This window comes from Oncorhynchus masou, chromosome 24, assembly GCF_036934945.1.
Source record: "Oncorhynchus masou masou isolate Uvic2021 chromosome 24, UVic_Omas_1.1, whole genome shotgun sequence".
Lineage (NCBI taxonomy): Eukaryota > Metazoa > Chordata > Actinopteri > Salmoniformes > Salmonidae > Oncorhynchus > Oncorhynchus masou.
The window spans coordinates 48562781-48585851 of NC_088235.1; the positions used below are offsets into that span (position 1 = coordinate 48562781).

Here is a 23071-nt window from a genome sequence, read left to right on the forward strand (position 1 = left end):
CCCTGAACAAGGCAGTTAACCCACTGTTCCTAGGCTGTCATTGTAAATAAGATTATGTTCTTAATTGACTTGCCTAGTAAAATAAAGGTTAAAAAACACATGCTTTTAGTACATTTATTATACTTTTGTATGAGTTAAATGCAAAAAATATATAAAAAATCGGTAGCTAAGCCAGAGATGAACACATCTTTGACATAAACTGTCATACCTTGGCAAGTTGGGGTGTGTTCTCAGTTCTACAGTCTTTTCAGACGTACAAAACCCAAAAAGGGACTGTAGTGATGCCGCTAGCACAGAGATGCAGTGCCTTAGACCGCTGCACCACTCAGAAGCCCAAAACTTCCTCAGTAATATTGTCCACTTAATTGCAATATACTACTCTTTTACTTTCTATATGTTATTTACTCTTTCATATGGAATCGATAAACATTGGCACAAAATAGGACTTGACAGAGCTATCTCCACAGGGTGGCGCTATTTTAACACGCGTGTGGTTGAAACATAGCAAGGTCACGTCACACCGAATTTCCATAGGCTGCTGCCGGGTTGTCACTAGAAATCACAGCCACAAAGTCAAACATGGAAACAGCATCTTGCTTTTTGGTCTTAATTTGAGGTTAAATTAAGGCATAAGGTTAGCAGTGTGGTTAGGGTTAAGTTTACGTTTAAAATACGACTTTAAGAATATACATTGTAGAAATAGGCGGGCTTTAGCCATAATGATGACTTTGTGACTGTGGCAATTAGTGAAGACCCTGCTGCTGCCCCACAAACACTGCAGCTGCAATCTCGTCTCCTCTCCTCCACCGTACTGTCTGTCGCACACATAGCCATGGCGGACAGTGCAAGCGAGAGCGACACGGACGGAGCAGGGAGTAGCTCGGCTACACCGATGTCATCATCCGCCTCAAATTTGACCAAGCCAGGGGTAGTCATTTCACAGTTTCGATTAGAGGAGTTAACTAACCGATTAGCCTCACTACAACAGGAGAACAAAGTTCTTAAAATTGAGCTGGAGACGTTCAAACTCAAGTGCAAGGCACTACAGGGGGAGAATCGGGACCTGCGTAAAGCTAGCGTCACCATTGTGAGTAACTGGTGGTTTTTGTTGGTTAGCCTAGCTAGCTACATAAAAAAAATCGCCTAACGTTATACACGCACGTTAAACATATGAAATTGCAACCAGGTTAGCCAACTAACGTTAGCTGGCTACCTACCTAGTAGCGAAATAAAGGCAACGTAGTTATGCTTGTTAAGAGGCAAGCTAGATAACTTAGCTAGTTTAGTGAGCTAGCATAGCTAGTTGGTTAGCTTGGTAACCCGTTTTGTTTGTGATAACTAACGTAGTTTATTAGCTTGCTAGCCAATGTCCTGTTGTTAATTTGCAAACACCAATACATTTGACAAAGAAGTTGGCGTTTGTATCTAACTTAGGTTAGAATGTTAGCTGTGTCATCTAAACTAGCCAACTAGTCCGCTATTATGAGGCTTTGGGTTCTCATCGTTATTTATTTTTGTGCTAAACGTTACATATACCCCTTCACACAAACGTTAAATTTATAATAAATCATAACCTAGCTAGTCCAACAACACCTAGTATGCCTGTTTTAAGCATCAGTAGACTGACATGGATTTGATTTCCTCTCTCCTCGTTCCCCTGTTGTGTGCCTCCACCACCCCTTTTTCTGTCTCTGCTTTCCTCGCCATGACAGTTGACAGTACAACATGTTTTGTAGGTAGTTTCTCAACGTCAGTCACTCATTCAGTTAGTGCAATAGGCTACTTCTTGAGTCATTGATATGGGGGGGTGGACTAACTTCTTCCTCTCGAGCTGACAGACCTTTAATGCAGCAAATTTGCACAGTGCTATTCCTTGTTTTTAAGATACTACTGCGCCAATAAGAAAGCCATCAGCTTTATGAATCCCATATTTTAGCGGAATACAGCTGTGAGCTGAGCAGTGTGGTAAAAGCTGACATTCGATTGGCAAAAACAAATCACTTCATATGTTGCCATTGTTACCCAGTGCAAAAAATGTTAAGCATCCCATAACACATTTATGACAGGTATTCGGTGAGCCATTTTGTTGTGAATGCTGCACTGATATTTTTGGTACATTTTGTCCTCTGTGACTGCAGCAAGCCAGGGCTGAGCAAGAGGAGGAATTCATCAGCAACACTCTGTTCAAGAAGATCCAGGCCCTGCAGAAAGAGAAGGAGACCCTTGCTGTTAACTATGAGAAAGAGGAGGAATTTCTCACGAATGAACTGTCAAGAAAACTCATGCAAGTGAGTGACATCTGGAGAATAACTGACCCTGGGGCATTTAACTTGTGCCGAGTATTTGTCGCAATGTCAACCTAAGGTTGTGTGTTTGAGTCAAGAACCAACAGCATTGGTTCTTGACTCAAGTTATTTTATTAACTGACCTCATCACTACTCTAAATGACTCGACTGACTACTCCTATTCCTGGTTTAGGCTATTTGGTCTCTTTTGCAACTGACCCATATTTTACCTCGGCTCCATTACTAATATGAGCTATTGACCTTTGTTGTACTGACTAATGGTTTGATGTACAAAGAAGCATGAATTTCACTGGACCACTCGTGTGTTTTAACAAACCCAGGTTAAAGGTCAGACAGTCTGGAGGCTCTTGTTATCTGGCCTGTTTCATAACATAAAACAGGCCCACTTCTGTTCCTATACTTTAGTGTCAACGGACGCTCCTTAGCACATGTTCCCCTCACCAAGTGTCGTCATAAAACATGGACTTGTCTAACATACTTTTCCCCGTGAATTTCATGTCAGTGGCCTGCACCAGGCTAGAACAACAATGCTAATGTGGATTTGAACTAGCAACCCTGTTCTAACACACCACAGGCTTCAACAGTAAATAGTGGTTCATAGTATTAGTATTTTCAGTGGTATAGGCTACTACTACTACAAGGACAGGGCTGCCTCTATACCAGGGGTGGGCAATCATTTTGGGAAGAGGGACACAGGGATTTCGAAATTCAACGGAGGGCCGCACCGATTTTTCTTTGACCAATTTGATAGTCAATCTATTTGCGGGCCAGAGAAAGGGCAGTTATTTGAAAATAGATAGGTCAATTATAATTTGTACATACAGTACCAGTCAAAAGTTTGGACACACCTACTCATTCAAGGGTTTTTCTACATTGTATAGCATAATTGGCTAGCAGCATACCACTGCATCCCACCGCTGGCTTGTTTCTGATGCTTAGCAGGGTTGGTCCCTGGATGGGAGATCAGATGCTGCTGTAAGTTGTGTTGGAGGGACAGTAGGAGGCACCCTTTCCACTGGTCTAAAAAAATAAATATCCCAATTCCCCAGGACAGTGATATGGGACATTGCCCTGTGTAGGGTGCCGTCATTCGGATGGGAAGTTAAACGGGTGTCCTGACTCTGTGGTCACTAAAGAGCTCATGGTACTGATCGTTAACCCTGGTGTCCTGGCAAGGTTCCCAATCTGGCCCTCATACCATCATGGTCACCTAATCCTCCCCAGTTTACAATTGGCTCATTCATCCCCTCCTCCTCTCCCCTGTAACTATTCCCCAGGTCGTTGCTGTAAATGAGAATGTGTTCTCAGTCAACTTACCGGGTTACATAAAAAAGAATAGTGCAGACATTAACTATGAAATAGCACATAAGGAATCATGTAGTAACCAAAAGGTGTTATACAATTCAAAATATATTTGAGATTCTTCAAAGTAGCCACCCTTTGCCTTGATGACAGCTTTGCACACTCTTGGCATTCTCTCAACCAGCTCCACGAGGAATGCTTGAAGGATTTCCCACATGCTGAGCACTTGTTGGCTGCTTTTCCTTCACTCTGTGGTCCAACTCATCCGAAAACATCTCAATTGGGTTGAGGTCGGGTGATTGTGGAGGCCAGGTCATCTGATGCAGCACTCCATAAGTGTGCCTTGAATTCTAAATAAACCACAGACGATGTCACCAGCAAAGCACCCCCACACCATAACACCACCACCTCCATGCTTCACCGTTGGAACCACATGTACAGAGATCATCTATTCACCTACTCTGTGTCTCAAAAAGACACGGCCGTTGGAACCAAAAATCTCCAATTTAAGGACAGGTTTCCACCGGTCTAATGTCCATTGCTCGTGTTTCTTCGCCCAAGCAAGTCTCTTCTTATTGGTGTCCTTTTAGTGGTGGTTTCTTTGCAGCAATTCAACCATGAATGCCTGATTCACGAAGTCTCCTCTGAACAGTTGATGTTGAGATGTGTCTGTTACTTTTTATTTGGGCAGCAATCTGAGGTGCAGTTAACTAATGAACTGATCCTCTACAGCAGAGGTAACTATGGGTCTTCCTTTCCTGTGGCGGACCTCATGAGAGCCAGTTTCATCATAGCACATGACGGTTTTAGCGACTGCACTTGAAGAAACCTTCAGCGGGTGTGAGTGGGTGTGTCAACTTTTGACTGGTACTGTACTTTGTATCTCGTTTTACACTTTAAAGTGTGACCTAGAGTGGATTTTTGAAGTCCCGTGCGGGCCACATTTAATCGGCTTGGCGGGCTGTATGCGGCCTCAGTTTGCCCACCCCCTAGCATAACCCCTACATCAGTGGTTCTCAAACGTCTCCTCTGGGACACATTCTGTTTATTTGAACTATTCCAGAGCTAGCACACCTGATTCAACTTGCCAACTAATTATCAAGCACATGACTAGGTGACTCAGGTGAGCTAGTTCAGGGCTACAACAAAATTGTGAAACGTCTGGGGGTCCCCATTGAGAGATTTGAGAGCCACTGCCCTAGAAATCAAATCAAATGTATTTATATAGCCCTTTGTACATCAGCTGATATCTCAAAGTGCTGTACAGAAACCCAGCCTAAAACCCCAAACAGCAAACAATGCAGGTGTAGAAGCACGGTGGTTAGGGAAAACTTCATAGAAAGGCCAAAACCTAGGAAGAAACCTCGAGAGGAACCAGGCTACGAGGGGTGGCCAGTCCTCTTCTGGCTGTGCCGGGTGGAGATTATAACAACATGGCCAAGATGTTCAAATGTTCATAAATGACCAGCAGGGTCAAATAGTAATAATCACAGTTGTTGTCGAGGGTGCAGCAAGTCAGCACCTCAGGAGTAAATGTCAGTTTGCTTTTCATAGCCAGTCATTAAGAGTATCTCTACCACTCCTGCTGTCTCAAGAGAGTTGAAAACAGCAGGTCTGGGACAGGTAGCACGTCCGGTGAACAGGTCAGGATTCCATAAGCCACAGGCAGAACAGTTGAAACTGGAGCAGCAGCACGGCCAGGTGGACTGGGGACAGAAAGGAGTCATCATGCCAGGTAGTCCTGAGGCATGGTCCTAGGGCCCAGGTCTTCCGAGAGAGAGAAAGAAAGAGAATTAAAGAGAGCATACTTAATTTCATACAGGACACCGGATAAGACAGGAGAAGTACTCCAGATATAACAAACTGACCCTAGCCCCCCGACACAAACTACTGCAGCATAAATACTGGAGGCTGAGACAGGAGGGGTCAGGAGACACTGGCCCCATCCGATGATACCCCCAGACAGGGCCAAACAGGAAAGATATAACCCCACCCACTTTGCCAAAGCATAGCCCCCACACCATTAGAAAGATATCTTCAACCACCAACTTACCATCCTGAGACAAGGCCGAAGATATAGCCCAAAAAGATCTCCGCCACGGCACAACCCAAGGGGGGTGCCAACTAGAGGTCGACCGATTATGATTTTCAACGCCGATACCGATTATTGGAGGACAAAAAAACGCCGATACCGATCAATCGGCCGATTTTTAAAATGTGTGTGTGTGTATGTATATATATATATATATTACACACATTTTTGTAATAATGACAATTGCAACAATACTGAATGAACTATGATCACTTTTATTTGGGCTTGGATTTGGATGGGTGTTCTTAAGGTGATTCCACAGGTTGGTGGTATTTTTGATTTAGCCATTGCTGACCCCATGCTTACATCTTTATCACAAATAAGACACCTTGCTTTCCCTGGTGCCAATTCCATGTAATAGTCCCACACTGGTGCTCTGCTTTTCTCTGCCATCTGTAAAACACACAGCTCTGAAGTGACAATGATACTGAAGAGTCTGCTTAGGAGACAAATACTCTCAACTGTTTGAATAAAAATAGTTTAAGTTACCTGTGATGAATGTTGAAAACAAAAACCGTAATTTCTATATGCAGGAAATCCTATTTTAATAATGGACATGGTAAGAATTGACTACCAAAATGCGAGTCATAAATTTCCATGACACCTTCTAGCAAAATCTGAAAAGCAGTTCATTCATTTATTCCATAGGATATTTTTAGATTCACTTAAAATAAGGTCTGTGTTTTGTGTAGGCTTACACCACCTTGCCAATTTTATAACTGTGTAGATATCCATAGGACAAGGTAACTGATCAATATCTTTTTTTTGTAAAGTGGATTTATGAGAATATTTTGACAAACGTTACCTTATCCTAGTGAGATTTACACGGGTATCAAAACGCCTAGGCGGTTTAAGCCTGCACAAAGCAGACCTTATTTGAAGTAGATCAAGACATTCTGTATGGAAGACATGAACGGTAAAATAACGAAGGAACCCCTTTCAAGTTCAGCCGCAAGTTATTACAGGAATTATAACACGTCGACTATTTCGCTCTAAACCATATACCTTTGACTATTACGAGCCTGCTGCTGCCTACCACTCCTCAGTCAGACTGCTCTGTCAAATATCAAATCATAGACTTAACTATAATAAACACACAGAAATATGAGCCTTAGGTCAAATCCGGAAACTATCACCTCGAAAACAAAACGTTTATTCCGTTCCGTATTTTATCTAACGGGTGGCATCCATGAGTCTAAATATTCCTGTTACACTGCACAACCTTCAATGTTATGTCATAATTACATAAAATTCTGGCAAATTAGTTCGCAGAGCCAAGTGTCCCAAACTGTTGCATATACCCTGACTCTGCGTGCAATGAACGCAAGAGAAGCGACACCATTTCACCTGGTTAATATTGCCTGCCAACCTGGATTTATTTTAGCTAAATATGCAGGTTTAAAAAATATATACTTGTGTATTGATTTTAAGAAAGGCATTGATGTTTATGGTTAAGTACATATTGGTGCAACGACAGTCGTTAATTGATTGTTTTTTATAAGATAAGTTTAATGCTAGCTAGCAACTTACCTTGTCTTACTGCATTTGCATAACAGGCGGGCTCCTGTAATGCATGGTTAGAGCGTCTAGTTAACTGTAAGGTTGCAGGATTGGATCCCCCGAGCTGACAAGGTAAAAATCTGTCGTTTTGCCTCGTTCCTAGGCCGTCATTGAAAATAAGAATGTGTTCTTAACTGACTTGCCTAGTTAAATAAGGATTAAATAAAGGTGTAAAAAATAAAATGGGCAAAATCAGAGCCCAAAAATACAGATTTCCGATTGTTATAAAAAATTGAAATCGGCCCTAATTAATCGGCCATTCCGATTAATCGGTCGACCTCTAGCGCCAACCCAGACAGGAAGATCACGGCAGTGACTCAACCCACTCAAGTGACGCACCCCTCCTAGGGGCGGCATGAAAGAGCACCAGAAGTCCTGTATCCACCTTCAAATACAGGCCTCTATGGCTGTGTTTAAACAGGCAGCCCAATTCTCATTTTTACTTTCAGTAATTGGTCTTTTGTTCATCTGAAGTTAGGGTCCACTGTACTGTAGTAATAGGCTCAGGTTAGGCTGTCAAATGGCATCTAGCATTCAACTAAAATAGCTCAACCCCCTGTTTTCTTAATTTGTTTGTTTTATTTTGACCTGATGATTGGTCGGTATTCGTTAGAGATTTGCGAATTGGCCCTAGTAAAAAATATATATACATAATCATCACACAATCGTCTTATTTTTATCTAAGGTTTGAGCCACACCCTTTTTATTGGTAGACTGCCAAAGGTGGTTACTTTGGCTGCTTTGGGCTATATCTAGCTGTACCATCGCCATTTCACAAGGCATCCTTCACCAGATCACAATCAGAGACAAGCAGTACCAACCCTTTACCATCTCTATAACACGGACCAATCGACATGTAGCCACAGTGCTCTAATGCCAATCTTTTCAGTGGTTGCAATTACTTGCATTGATTTCTCCTCCCCTTTTCCTCCCACAGTTACAACATGAGAAGGCTGAGTTGGAACAGCACTTGGAACAGGAGCAGGAGTTCCAGGTCAACAAACTGATGAAGAAGATCAAGAAAATGGAGAACGACACAATATCAAAGCAGCTCACCTTGGAGCAGGTACAGTGACACAATAATGACACCACAGGCAGCTGGTGGCACCTTAATTGGGGAGTATGTGCTCATAGTGTTTGGAAATGAATGAATGGAATGGTTTTAAAGGCATCAAAACACAGTAGTTTCCATGGTTTTGATACCATTCCAGTCACCCCATTCCAGACGTTTGTCTGAGCCGTCCTCCCCTCACCAGCCTCCTGTGAATGACGCCATGCGCAATGACATCGTCTTGGTGCAGTTGAGTCTATTCTATGAGGACAAACTTTAAACATCACGTCAGCACTGCCACTTAAGAGAAAGTGCCATTACCGTGCTGGGGATGTATATGTTTTTTTGTGTGTGGGTGTGCATTTCTTTGTGCAAGATGTTCTGAAACTGAATCTCTTTTCTGTGTTCCCTTTCTTTCCAGCTAAGGCGTGAGAAGATTGACCTCGAAAACACATTAGAGCAAGAACAAGAAGCTCTTGTCAATAGACTGTGGAAGCGCATGGACAAATTGGAGGCAGAGAAAAGGTACGATTTTATTATGTAACCGTATATTCTTTAGGAGTAGAGTAGTATGTGCACATCTAGAGAAACCTCGGTGCTGGATTCAGTGAATGGTTGAAAGTAAACCAAATGAACCTTCATATTACTGTTGTATGCTCTTCAGTGATGATCTTTTATTAGGAAAGTAGTAATAATATATCGAATGGTTCTCTCCATCTTCCCTTACTGGCGGATCTGTTAACTTTGACAGAATCCTCCAGGAGAAGTTGGACCAGCCTGTGTCTGCTCCTCCCTCTCCCAGGGATGTTTCCATGGAGATCGACTCTCCGGAGAACATGATGCGGCATATCCGCTTCCTGAAGGACGAGGTGGAGAGACTGAAGAAGAGCCTCCGTACCACCGAGCTGCAGCGTGAGTGTCAAAGGCTGATGGTTAACGGTGAACTCATCATGACGTGACCTAGTTTTGTAGAAATCATAAAAATTCGTAAAAGCTTTGGTGCTCAAGAAGATCTACAGTCAGTTATTTTAATTTTGTTCACCCTATTGTTTCACGTGATCTTAGAACACCAGTGGTAGGTCACCGTAGAGTACTCCTCTTTTTTACAGATACATGTCTATCATGTGTTTGAAAGGTCCATACACTTTAATTTAATTCAATTTGGGAACGATTAGTTCTACCACTCAAACAGATGTGGACAAACTAGGGCTGACCCCATTTAGTCGACTGGTCAATTGTTTGGTTGATAGGCTGTTTGTTGACCGAGATTTCTTTAGTCAAGCAGTATCAGTCAAATAAATAATACTTGCATGCAAGACACCTGTCTGATTTCGCGCCTGTCGGAGTGGACTGATCCATCGTGGAGGCCGTAGGGATGGCACAGTCCATCAGTGCTGCAGAAATTGTATGTGGTGGTTATATTATGTAAGAACAATGGTGAAACACAAATAAAAAATGATATTATTTTAAAAATGCGCTTTCTCCCACATTGGATAGTGGTCGCTGTCTGCGATTCTGAAACGCTGTTGAATTGCCGCCTTTTCCTAGACCATGTTGCTGTGTGCATAATAACAAATGTAACCAGCATATTGGTGTTGAGAACAATGCGGCAGAAGCATAATTAGGAGACGAGAAAACAGCCCTTGCCTTGATTGTCTAGGAAAAGTGAGGAGAGACGAAACCCCAACTTAATTAGTTCTATAATCAACTGTTAAATGTGCCTGGCTTTATAAATCATCCATATACAGTACCAGTCAACAGTTTACAGTACCAGTCAACAGACACACCTACTCATTCAAGGGTTTTTCTTAATTTTTTACTATTTTCTACATTGTTGAATAATAGTGAAGACATCAAAACTATGAAATAACTCATATGGAATCATGTAGTAACCAAAATAGTGTTAAACAAATCAAAATACATTTTAGATTCTTCAAAGTAGGCACCCTTTGCCTTGATGACATCTTTGCACACTCTCACAAAAACACAGCGGTTGGAACAAAAATCTAAAATTTGGACTCATCAGACCAAAGGACAGATTAATGCCATTGCTCATGTTTCTTGGCCCAAGCAAGTCTCCTCTTATTGATGCCCTTTAGTAGTGGTTTCTTTGCAGCAATTCGACCTTGAAAGCCTGATTCACGCTGTCGTCTCGGAACAGTTGATGTTGAGATGTGTCTGTTACTTGAACTCTGAAGCATTTATTTGGGCTGCTTCTGAGGTGCAGTTTAACTTATCCTCTGCAGCAGAGGTAAATCTGGGTCTTCCTTTCCTCTGGCGGTCCTCATGAGAGCCAGTTTCATCATTGTGATTGGTGTTTTTTGCGACTGCACTTGAAGAAACTTTCAAAGTTCTTGAAATTTTAGCTATTGACTGACCTTCATGTCTTAAAGTAATGATGGACTGTCATTTCTTTGCTTATTTGAGCTGTTCTTGCCATAATATGGACTTGGTCTTTTACCAAATAGGGCTATCTTCTGTATACCACCACTGCCTTGTCACAACACAACTGATTGGCTCAAACAGATTACGAAGGAAATAAATTCCACAAATCACCTTTTAACAAGGCACACCTGTTAATTGAAATTCATTCAAGGTGGTTTATGAAGCTGGGTGAGAAAATACCAAGTGTGTGCAAAGCTGTCATCAAGCAAAAGGGTGGCTACTTTGAAGAATCTCAAAGCTAATATATATTTTGATTTGTTTAACACTTTTTTGATTCTCACATGATTTCATAGTTTGTCTTCACTATTATTCTACAGTGTAGAAAATAGCAAAAAAAATAAAGAAATGTACACTTATAAAATAAAGGCTTTACACTTATTTTTTAGACCATGGTATTATTTATAATTTATTCAGTCATTACAGTTTTCCAAATTGTCAAATTATATTTATAATAATAACCATCTTTCTGTGATCTCTCGTTATTGTTATTATTATTACTATCATAATAAAAAGTAATGTCATCATCATTAATAGGCTACGTATAGCAGCCTTGTATAACCACCGGCTGTATGCCTAAGAGCGCATCCTCTTTGGTCTTAATACTGTAACTTACTTAGGCCTGTATTTCAATACTTATATAGGCTACTGTATCAATAAATAATTTATTATTTCATGTCATCACACAGAATACGAGTCATTCATGATGTAAAATGCAATCAAGCATTTTAGTTTTAAAATAACAAAGCGACCATTGAATAATTAACGTTAACAATAAATAGGCCTAAACTGTTTCATTTAGAAAATTGCATTCACGAATTAATGCGACTGTTTTTAGTCTTTACTGTAATAAAGGATTTACAAAAAAACTAAACAAATGTTACAACAGACTGGTACGTTTATAATGTGTTGTTTACATTGTTCCAAACATATTTTTCTTTGTAATCTAACAGCACACATAATATGCACGCAAAGCTTGCGCCATACCTTTTTCTTGATCTCCTGTATTTTCGACAACTAGTAAAATTTATTCCACACATCAAACTTCCCCTTTGCCTCCAGCGCAACCATTAAACATTCCCCCGTTTCAAGTTATTTTTCATGTCCTCTGCATCCATTTTGTTGTCACGTGTTCAGAGTTTGCTATAACCAATTTATTTGTGATAATGATATGCTATAGGTCAGGCCCTATTGGTCACGTGCATGTGATGCATACATGTGTCACATAAAGAGAGCAAGGGTTGAGGGAGTAGGGAATGTTTTTCCTAAACAAATTAGGTAATTCTTTAACATAACTATTCAGTCAGAATTGGCTGTAATTATGTTGCAGCTTCAGTAAAGTGGACAGCGCTATACACACAGTTGATGTTCTGTGGTGGTTGCTGCAGCCACTAGAGGGAGCCGTCAGACCAATCTTTTGTTCGGTCTAAAGCCTTCTTGGACTAGGGCTGTGGCAAAATAATACTAAGAAGCTGATGAAATCATGGGCTTTGTTACCTCATAACCCTTTTTGTCATTTGAGACCATAAGTGACCTTTTTCACCTATGGGGCTAGTGTTACTTTGAAACATGAGGAACACAGTGTATTTGGGTGCAATAGCTGCTATACTATATCAATAAAAAGCACATTAAAAAAACACCAATGAAAGGCTAAGGAAAACAACTATTGAAGTGGCGCATTATAGAAAAGTACTTTTGGTAAGCACATTAATTATAATATTGTCTAAAATCTTTTGCGTCTTTGATCTCTTAGAACAATACATTGTTGTGAAATGACTAATTTCTGTGTAATGATGATGCATTTGGTTTTTAATGAAACTTTATTTGTCTGTCCCCTCCCAGACACAGAGAAGCGGGCGCAGTACATTGAGGAGGAGCGGCACATGCGTGAGGAGAACATCCGTCTGCAGAGGAAGCTGCAGAGAGAGATGGAGCGTCGCGAGGCCCTGTGTAGACAGCTGTCTGAGAGCGAGTCCAGTCTGGAGATGGATGACGAGAGGTAGACATGAAACAGCAACCCATTAAACACTCTATTCCAACTTCACCATCTCCAACCTATGTTTAAGTTCTAAAAAAAGTCAAATAAGCAACCCCACATTCTCACTTCCTCAATGTCACACTTGATACTCCAACGTTAGTACTTTCTGTTTCAGACAGCGAATCATTACTCAAGGGATTGGGAGTGATATTTGGGGACATAAAAAGATTGTCTAAACTGCTATTTTCCTCCCTCAGGTACTTCAATGAGATGTCAGCTCAAGGCTTGCGAGCACGGACGGTTTCCAGTCCCATCCCATACACTCCTTCCCCCAGCTCCAGCCGACCCATATCACCTGGTATGTACAGTACAGGAATACCTTGGCCCACGTCCAACACCTCATAATTACACCCTGTTTTATGAATATCTATTATGTCACTGGTTGAAGGAAGAGAAAGTGCCACATCCATAAAGAGCACCATTGACTCCGACAGAGTTGTTGTATAATATTGTGTGATATGAATAGGTGTATTAGTTTATATTTAGTTACTCATTAAGTCATATTCTATCTATCGGTGTATCAGGAACTCTCTGTTCCAGTTTGATATATCCTTACTGATAATTGAGTGAATTTAAGGTCACCTTGGTACAAGTCCTGTCTTGGTTGCTACTTGTTTTGAACATTGGGTTAACAGGTATATCAAAACAATAACTCTATTCTTAAATTAGTTCAGTTCAATCTTATTTATATCCCTATCCCCAATCCCTAACCACATTTTTCCTTCTGAAAATGTCAGACATCATGTCAAGTTTGACAGCTTCTAAAGTTAATACCAATTGAGGGAGAAATTAGTTTGTTTGGGTGACGTCCTTTGCCTGCTGCAAGTTACTTTTGAGTTTTCTTCTTAGCATATCCTGTTATGCATAAAGAGAGCTCCCGCAACACCGAGGCTCAGTATGCAAGGCACCTCCTTAAAACCATGGTTCATGTTAACAGATCAGATTGAGTTTTTTTTTGGTCCAGGAAATGTTTTCAGGGGTATAATTAAAGGTCCAATGCAGCCAATTTTTATGTCAGTATCAAAATCATTTCTGGGTAACAATTAAGTACCTTTGTGTTCAATTAAATGGTCAAAAAGATACAAAAATAGTTTCTTAGCAGAGGGCTATTTTAATTTTGCTAGCACTGTCTAGGAGGGTCTGAGTGTGGAGAGGAAAATGGAAAATTAGCTGTTATTGGCAGAGGTTTGGAACTCTTATTGTTTTAACTAATTTACCACCTGGGGACGTCACCATGGAAAGCCAAAACGCCACCCCACCAAAACAAGCTGATTTCAGATGGTGTTTTCAAACTTTAACTAGAAAGGCATTTCACACTATTATTCCGACCTCATAGTGTGGAACTATATGTAAAACACAGGAAATCAAGTATTTGACTGCCCTGGGCCTTTAAGACCATGGAGCTCAAGTTCCAGTGGGCTGCAAGGACTGTCGGTCTTCAAAACACCTTATTAGAGATTTTTTTCCCATTTTTATCAGTAATGACATTTTGGTACTTCATGATATTAACTGACTGAAAGGTTACATTGATCTCAAGCAATAACTGAAGCCGCCCCTGAGGATTAGTCTCTCACCTTGAATCACCCAATTAGGCCTACGTTACAACACTCTTGAGACAAACCACCGCCAATATCCAGTTGTCTATCTCCCATTCTCCAACGAGCAACATTTTACATTAAAGCTGCTCCAGAGAAGTAAGCGTAAGGATGCTCCCTGGAATGACCAAAAATAGGGTAATAGGGTTAGATAAGACTCCATCATGGTAATTTGTCTGTTTATCTCTGACAGTCTGCAGTGTCAGACAGCTGGAGACATAATGAGCGAGTGTTAGCGGGGGCTGATAGCTCTGCTGGACATGGCCCTAGAAACGCTAAGCAGGCCAGGTTACCAAGCTACACTGTGTTAGGCTTCTGAGGCTAATGACCCAAAGTAGCTGGCTGGATGATCGCTGTGGCGTGCACCCAATTAGGAGTGTAAGTATAATGCCAGTTGTGGAGACCTAGTGAGTGCAGCAGCCCCAAATGCCCGTGTAATGTATTGATTGAAATGACCATGCTGTAACATGGTCAGCATGTTTCAACCAGCCTTTATGGTGTTTCCCAGTCACGTAGAGATCCTTAAACTTACTTTACTCACATTCATACCAAGTACATGCCACAGAAATACAGTTGCAGGCAAATATATTGGCACCTTTGTTTCCCAGTCATCTCTACATGACTGGGAAACATAAAGGTTGGTTGAAACATGCTGACCATGTTACAGCATGGTCATTTCAATCAACACTCCATAACAGTCCAGTGTTTCTTCTTGAACCATTTCAGGGTGCTTTTGATGTATGCTTGGGGTTGTTGTCATGTTGGAAGACCCACAACCTTCAACAGACACAGTTTTCTGATACTGGGTTGAACATTGCACTCCAAAACACCTTGATAATCTTCTGATTTCATGATGTATTGCAACAAATCAACCTAAGAGCATTATCGAACCTCCATGTTTGATTGTAGGGAGGGTCTTCTTTTCTTTGAATGCTTCATTTGGTCATTGGTAAACCTTTATTTATTTATTTACTTTTTTATTTTTTTACCCCTTTTTCCTCCACAATTTCATGGTATCCTATTGGTAGGGCTGGGCGATATGGCCAAAATAAACTCAGCAAAAGAAAGAAACATCCTCTCACTGGCAACTGCGTTTATGTTCAGCAACCTTAACGTGTGTAAATATTTGTATGAACATAAGATTCAACAACTGAGACATAAACTGAACAAGTTCCACAGACTAACAGAAATTGAATAATGTGTCCCTGAACAAAGGTAGGGTCAAAAGTAAGAGTCAGTATCTGGTGTGGCCACCAGTTGCATTAAGTACTGCAGTGCATCTATTCCTCGTGGACTGCACCAGATTTGTCAGTTCTTGCTGTGAGATGTTACCCCACTCTTCCACCAAGGCACCTGCAAATTCCCAGACATTTCTGGGGGGAATTGCCCTAGCCCTCACCCTCCAATCCAACAGGTCCCAAACGTGCTCAATGAGATTGAGATCCGGGCTCTTCGCCTGTCCATGGCAGAACACTGACATTCCTGTCTTGCAGGAAATCGCCCACAGAACGAGCAGTATGGCTGGTGGCATTGTCCTGCTATAGGGTCATGTCAGGGTGAGCCTACAGGAAGGGTACCACATGAGGGAGGATGTCTTCCCTGTAACGCACAGAGTTGTGATTGCCTGCAATGACAACAAGCTCAGTCCGATGTTGCTGTGACACACCGCCCCAGACCATGACGGACACTCCACCTCCAAATGGATCCCGCTCCAGAGTACAGGCCTCGGTGTAATGCTCATTCCTTCGACGATAAGCGCAAATCCAACCATCACCCCTAGTGAGACAAAACCGCAACTCATCAGGGAAGAGCACTTTTTGCCAGTCCTGTCTGGTCAAGCAACAGTGGGTTTGTGCCCATAGGCGATGTTGTTGCCGGTGATGTCTGGTGAGGACCTGCCTTACAACAGGCCTACAATGCCCTCAGTCCTGCCTCTCTCAGCCTATTGCAGATGGTCTGAGCAGTGATGGAATGATTGTGCATTCCTGGTGTTATTCAGGCAGTTGTTGTTGCCATCCTGTACCTGTCCTGCAGGTGTGATGTTCAGATGTACCGATCCTGTGCAGGTGTTGTTACACGTGGTCTGCCACTGCGAGGACGACAGCTATCCGTCCTGTCTCCATGTAGCGCTGTCTTAAGCTTCTCACAGTACGGACATTGCAATTTATTTCCCTGGCCACATCTGCAGTCCTCATTTCTCCTCGCAGCATGCCTAAGGCACGTTCACGCAGATGAGCAGGGACCCTGGGCATCTTTCTTTTGGTGTTTTTCAGTCATTAGAAAGGCCTCTTTCGTGTCCTAAGTTTTCATAACTGGGACCTTAATTGCCTACCGGATGTAAGCTGTTAGTGTCTTAACGACTGTTCCACAGGTGCATGTTCATTAATTGTTTATGGTTCATTGAACAAGCATGGGAAACAGTGTTTAAACCCTTTACAATGAAGATCTGTGAAGTTATTTGGATTTTTACGAATTATCCTTGAAAGACAGGGTCCTGAAGAAGGGACGCTTATTTTTTTGCTGAGTTTATTATATCAAGGCATTTAAAAAATAAAATAAAAATAATACATTTAAAAAATTGACTGACTGTATTTGACAGTATTTTTAGTTTTTGAATAATAAAAGTTCTACATTTGCTTTATGAGTAGTGAGTGATCCTAGGATGGCAACACATACATTCTAAGTGTTTTCAATGAGTCTTTCTCCATTCTGATTGTTTTATACTGTTCCATTCAACTTCAACCAAAACAAATTTCGGCACTTTTATAATTTCTGCATTTCCTGCACTCAATTGCGGTGGTGGAAAAAGTACCCAATTGTCATACTTCAGTAAAAAATAAAGATACGTTAATAGAAAATTACTCAAGTGAAAGTCACCCAGTAAAATACTACTTGAGTATGTCTAAAAGTATTTGGTTCTAAATAAACTTAACTATCAAAGTAAAAATATAAATCATTTCAAATTCCTTATATTAAGCAAACCAGATGGCACCATTTTCTTGTTTTTATTTATTTACGGATAGCCAGGGGCACACTCCAACACTCAGACATCATTTACAAGCAAAGCATTTGTGTTTAGTGAGTCCTCCAGATCAGAGGCAGTAGATGACCAGGGATGTTCTCTTGATAAGTGTGCCTTAGACCACTGTACCACTCGGGATGCCGGTCATTGGTAAACCTAAGAAGACCCCACTGCTGAAGGAGACACAAGAAAGCCTGATTTGAACTTTTCCAAAACCCAACTTAACAAGCCTAAATCCTGGGGGAAATGTTCTGTGGACTAATGAAACAAAATTAGAGCTCTTTGGCAATACAGATCAGCGCTATGTTTACTGATGACCAAATTAAGTGTTCAATGAAAAGAACACCCTCCCTACAATTAAACATGGGGGAGGTTCGATAATGCTGTGGCCTTGATTTGCTGCCTCTGGTACTGGGAGCCTTGAACGTGTGGAAGACATCCATTAAATCAGCAGATTAGTGTTTTGGAGTGTAATGTTGAGTCTGATGTTTAACCAAGTGTCCAAAAACGGAGTCTCCATTGAAGATTGTCTGTCTTAGAACAAGACAACCCAAACACACATCAAAAAGGAATGTTTCAATAAGAGGTTCTGGAGTGACCAGCGAAGAGTCCAGATCTGAATCACATCCATAACCTATGGCAATAGCTGAAAACAGAAGTTGGAGTGCATCCCTTTAATAATTGAAGAATTAGAGAAGTTTGCTGCTGAAAAGTGGGCAGAATTGGTGGTGAAAAGGTGCAACAAGCTCATTGAGTGTCTGCAGTTATCTTGGCCCAAAGGCTGGTCAACCAAGTACAAGCTCCGGGGTGTCAATTTTGTCCATGCTAAATAAAACATGTAAACTTAGGTTTACAAAAATACAATTGGTTCTGCAATGTTGAAAATCAAATAACAAGGTGAGGGGACCAAACATTTTTTTTATTTTAAGTTATTTTTTATTAAGAAATAGGGAATTATTCAACAGAAGTGCAAGGGTGCCAATATGTTTGGCTGCAACTGTACATGGAATTCAGAGACATATAATACATTACAAACTAAATGACTTTGTCTTCTTCCAGGTCTGTCATACGGTAGTCACACAGTTGGGTTCACTCCCCCGGCCACTCTGTCCAGAGCCGCCATCTCCCACTTCAACGCCCCAGCCCTGCACATCCACGGAGGATCCTCCCACGGCGTAGCGGTGAGTCTGCTTTACTCCTATCACACCACCAATGGGCATCCGAACTAGCAAGACTAAGCTATATAAGCTGCACCATGAAACATAATGGGTTTGATGTGTAGATGGATGAATGCCAGTTATTCTCTAAAATGGAGCAGACAGCATTATCAGATGGTACTAACACAAAATGTCCCGGATCTAGATATCATGGGAGTGTTGTCGTGTACATTGATCCTTGCTGAGATGTAGCAATAGTGAAGAATGGATCTCCTACCAATACCATGGAGAAGGGCTGGTGTAAGTGGGCCATTAATCTTTATGGTGTGTATCTAATGAGTATCTAATCTGGGTCACATCTTAATTTGTTTGGTACAGTATAAAGCTCCTCTGTCCGTCATCTTACATGACTAGCCTTGATGGTATTCCACATATGGTAGATTTATTTGTGTGTTGTTGTCGTCGTCGTCCCCCCCCCTCTCAAGTTTTCTGAGGAATAAATAAATTGTTGTTGGACACAAGACTGTAAAAACACTGGGAAATCAGCTCCAAGTTATATTCCCACGCATAAGAGAGAGTTGCGTGATCATATAGCAAGGTTTGAAATAATTGTTTTAGTCAAGTATTATATCTGTTTGGGATTATTTGTAATTATGTTCTGGACCCCGAGCATGCGCTCAAGAAAAAAAATAGTCCCCTGTTGAATGTAGTTAGTGATCCCTGGACTATGTGAATGTTCTATCAAATGAGGTCTTTTCAATAAATTGGCCAGGAGTCAGTCTGAGCCAGCAGATTTGTATGGTGTGCAGGGTTCTTTTCTGTATCAAAAAGGGGCATATGTGGTGGGCATGGTAATGGGTGAGGTCTGCGCAGCTGAATTTCTCGATGGCGGAGTAGCGAATTGTTTGCATTTTAAAGTTAATTTAATGCGATTCTACATATTCTGCCATGAGCTAAGAGAATGTTGACATTTTTAAAGCTAATTTCCTGCAATGCTATGCATTTTACCATGGCTAATGCTGTGTTCTTATGCTCAAATATAATAACAATCAATATTGCTAAATTCATTGCTTGTGGAATTGAAGAATGCTCTTATTTAAAAGCTTGTATTTCAGTTCTCACACCATTTGGCACAATCTTGTGGGACCTCCCTGCCTGTGTTTAATTGTCCTCCCAGTGCCTGTTATCAACTCAGGATGTCCTCTCCCAGTGCCATCAGGGTGGTAATGACTGTGGTGGCGGCAGGGATCAGCCCAATCTGACACAGCTCCCTGTGACCTGTGTCTCCCGTTCAACCACTCATTACCACAGGCTTTAGGAAGTTCACTTTCCTGTTACCGCTGTTCAGGTCACTCTGTCCCATCATTCATTCCATTGCTGCGCAAAAGGACCTAGGAGCAGCAAAAGGACCTAGGAGCAGCCTAAGGGAATATGGATTAGCCTATTAATTGCAAATGGACACAAAAATATACCCAAGTTCTGAGTAGGAGTCTGAGTACTGAGTAGAACATTTTGTAATTACATCAGTGACTGTCTTCTGCAGGCGCCTCCGACTCCGTGTCAACATCGGCTCGGTTTCCATCCAATTGGCAACCAGATTTTCATGCAAATATTCAAGAATCTGCATTAAGAAAATATGCACATTTTCCCACCAGTGGTGTTTCCACCAAATGCATTTGTTGCGGATACAAATCAGTGTGTGATGATGTACTGCACACACAATTTACTTTTTCGCTTATGTTTTCATGTACAGAATAAAAATCTAAAGTTCAATATGTTTCCATTGCATTTTCAACTCTACCCATAGTTTTGTCTAAAAACTGTTGCGTTAAATATCAAATGTGCCCCCTCTGATTTTAGCAGGTTCGCTCTAGCCAACAGCTCTCATACAGCTGGGGTTGGCTAGTCTACATGATGAGATTATTATGGATAACAGCGAGAAAATGTATATTTGTCAAACAACAGTCAATGATCGATCATCGTGTCACCAGAATACGACCCTCTATTTATTGGAATGGAGCATCAAGATCACTGTGCACTTTCACCGCCCTGTTAAGTTAATTTATTTCATCTGTAGCCTAATAAACTGCATGGTTTTCCGAGTTGTAGTGGGAGGACCACACAACATAGCATCGTGTGACTCCCAAGTTTACTTTGATATGATGGTTGTTATATCAATATTTGAGCATAACGGCATTTAACGCCATTTCTCGCATAATTCATTTTACAGTCACAAAAAGATCCCGCCATGTCAAACGAACCAATTCTGTCGGCATTTATAAAATTGTACCGAAAGTCCCGTTTCCATCACAGCTGCCGTGATTTAAAAATATATATATATATTTATATATGGTAGGACTTTACTTGCATAAAAACTGAGGATGTAAATGCCTAGTGTCTCTGTACAGTGAAGCCATTCCCTGTGGTTATGGAGACCGGTTAAGTAACATTGATTTCCTGTGTCTGACTGGCTGCTGGGAGAAGTCACAGGAGTTCACCCTCCTTTCATCAGGTACTAGGTGCACCCTCAGGGTTGAAACAGTTCTCAGCTCAGAGATGACTTTGTGAGCTGAACACTCTGCTTCTTTTCAGTGACTTGCGTTTGCCCTTTGCAAAAGTGACACAAGCACTCTTTTTTTGTGTGTGTTTCCATGGTAACATTGAGTGCTCCAGAGATGCGCGTTACTTTTTTTGTCAGCATGTGCCTCTGAAGTGTGTTGGTTTCTGGGTGGCAGCCGTCATTAGAGATCCTAGAGCTCATCAGTAGTAAGTGGTGGTGACAAGGTGCATCAGGCCAGCCACTCAGATACTCATCAAAGCCAGGGTGTATTTGCCAGCGCTTTGGCACCAGCAGTATTTGTTTATGACTCACCAATGCTCACGTAAGAAGGGGAACTGTTTACGGAAAGGTATTTGAAGGTGTTCGATTTAAAATGGAAGCTTTTTGAGAAGGTGTCTTTTTTTTGTTGATGAGAATTGATGTGACTGAGTGTTTCTTATCGCCCTCTGTCTTCCCTCTTTTCTTCAAAACAGAGGCCCTCCCCGAGAAGAAGCACCAGCCCAGATAAATTCAAACGTCCGACACCGCCGCCCTCCCCCAACACGCACTCAGGGGCGCAGCCTCTGCACCCGCTCCCCCCGCCGGCCCAGCCAATGGTCCAGTCCATGTCCTCTCCTGCAGCTATGTCGCAGCATGCAGCACATCCCCCCTCCCAGCCTTAACGTGCTATGCCATGCTACACTACTTCGACAACCAGGGAGTTGAAACCCCACAGAGCAAGTTTCTATGAGCCGGCAGAAGACCTGAAGCAACATGGGGCGTTCTAAGGAATTTACTGACTTTAACTGCGCTTCTGGGAGTTGTAGGCTGATATCTGTTCACCTTGTCTTGTACATGTTTGTTTTTTGCTTGGAACTGTTGACGATTGGAATTATTGTGGCGCTAACAACCAACACGTATGGTAACAATGTCTTGTAGTGGTGTTTGTGGGCTGGATGTGTTGGATCCCTTCCATGTCTGCAATACCACATTCCAACAGCAGTAATGTGCACACCCCACCCCCTTGTTCAAAAACAACTTAATCAATTGCATCCCAGTAAGAATTGCTTCAGTCAGTAAGATGTATTGTAAAAGAAATCTCAGCTTTAGGAGTAGCCCAGATATAGGGCATTGATGATGGGAGGGAGCTAGTGTAAAGATATGTCGACTTTTTGATTCTGAAAGACACTGCTTGCCACACTGCTCGTAATAAAAACACACAAAAAAACAAAAGGATGGACAGTGGTACATAAACCACAGATAAATGTTGGCTTTTGAGGTATTCAAATGTTGTCTGAGGTGTTCCAATATATGTAGTCATGCACTCTTGCGTCTCTTTCTCTTCCACAGCTCTATCTCTGGTGTGGTTATAAAAGATTTTGTCATCCCTATGGATATTCCTCATCAGACAAAAATGTAATGCTCTTTACACTAAATATACTGATATAACATTCTAAATGAATGGTACTGTTGAATGACATTTCTATGTATGATTACAAGCTCTTGAGAAGATGACTCTAATTTTAGTGTGTTGTACTTTGTTTTTACAATATGTGGCAACTCTGACTGTTGGTAATGTTTTCAGTTCTACTGGAGGTTGTCATGTGTGAACCAGTGAAAGACTGACAGTGTTTATCCTTCATTCTGCTCTTTTTTTTATTTGAATACCAGCATTGAATACACACATAACCGTGGCTTATCTGAAGCATGCACTGTTCTGTAAAATCATGTGTTCCAGTCACACTTGTTTTTGGCATAAGCCTGAGCTGAACTTCACACAAGTTACGCAAGATGAACTTTTGGCACTAATAAAGTAATTGACTGGAAATTATATGTTCAAAGGTGTGAATGTGTTATTGTGTCTGTAATGTCTGTAATGTCTTGCCCTTTGATTTCCATGATGGTTTCCAGATCAGAGTCGTGATAACACACCCTCACTTCCAACATTCCAGTGTTTTCTTGGTGGC

At 41.5% G+C, this 23071-nt stretch overlaps 1 protein-coding gene across 1 annotated transcript; it reads left to right on the plus strand.

Moving 5' to 3' along the window:
- The first annotated feature begins 735 nt into the window (after window positions 1-735).
- Window positions 736-22937, plus strand: LOC135512284 (coiled-coil domain-containing protein 6-like). The gene is made up of 9 exons (XM_064934156.1): window positions 736-1087; window positions 2139-2288; window positions 8198-8326; window positions 8733-8836; window positions 9063-9223; window positions 12596-12752; window positions 12989-13089; window positions 18468-18589; window positions 21599-22937. Exons 1-9 carry the CDS (start codon window positions 833-835, stop codon window positions 21785-21787), a joined length of 1368 nt encoding a protein of 455 aa, XP_064790228.1. The 5' UTR covers window positions 736-832; the 3' UTR covers window positions 21788-22937.
- The last annotated feature ends 134 nt before the right edge of the window (window positions 22938-23071 follow it).

Bases quoted from the DNA above. Each gene is read 5' to 3' on its own strand.
- LOC135512284 (XM_064934156.1), top strand. From the start codon at position 833: ATGGCGGACAGTGCAAGCGAGAGCGACACGGACGGAGCAGGGAGTAGC. The intron at 8,327-8,732 runs GTACAGTGACAC...CTTTCTTTCCAG, and splicing joins AGCAGCTCACCTTGGAGCAG to CTAAGGCGTGAGAAGATTGA. The intron at 8,837-9,062 runs GTACGATTTTAT...TAACTTTGACAG, and splicing joins AAATTGGAGGCAGAGAAAAG to AATCCTCCAGGAGAAGTTGG.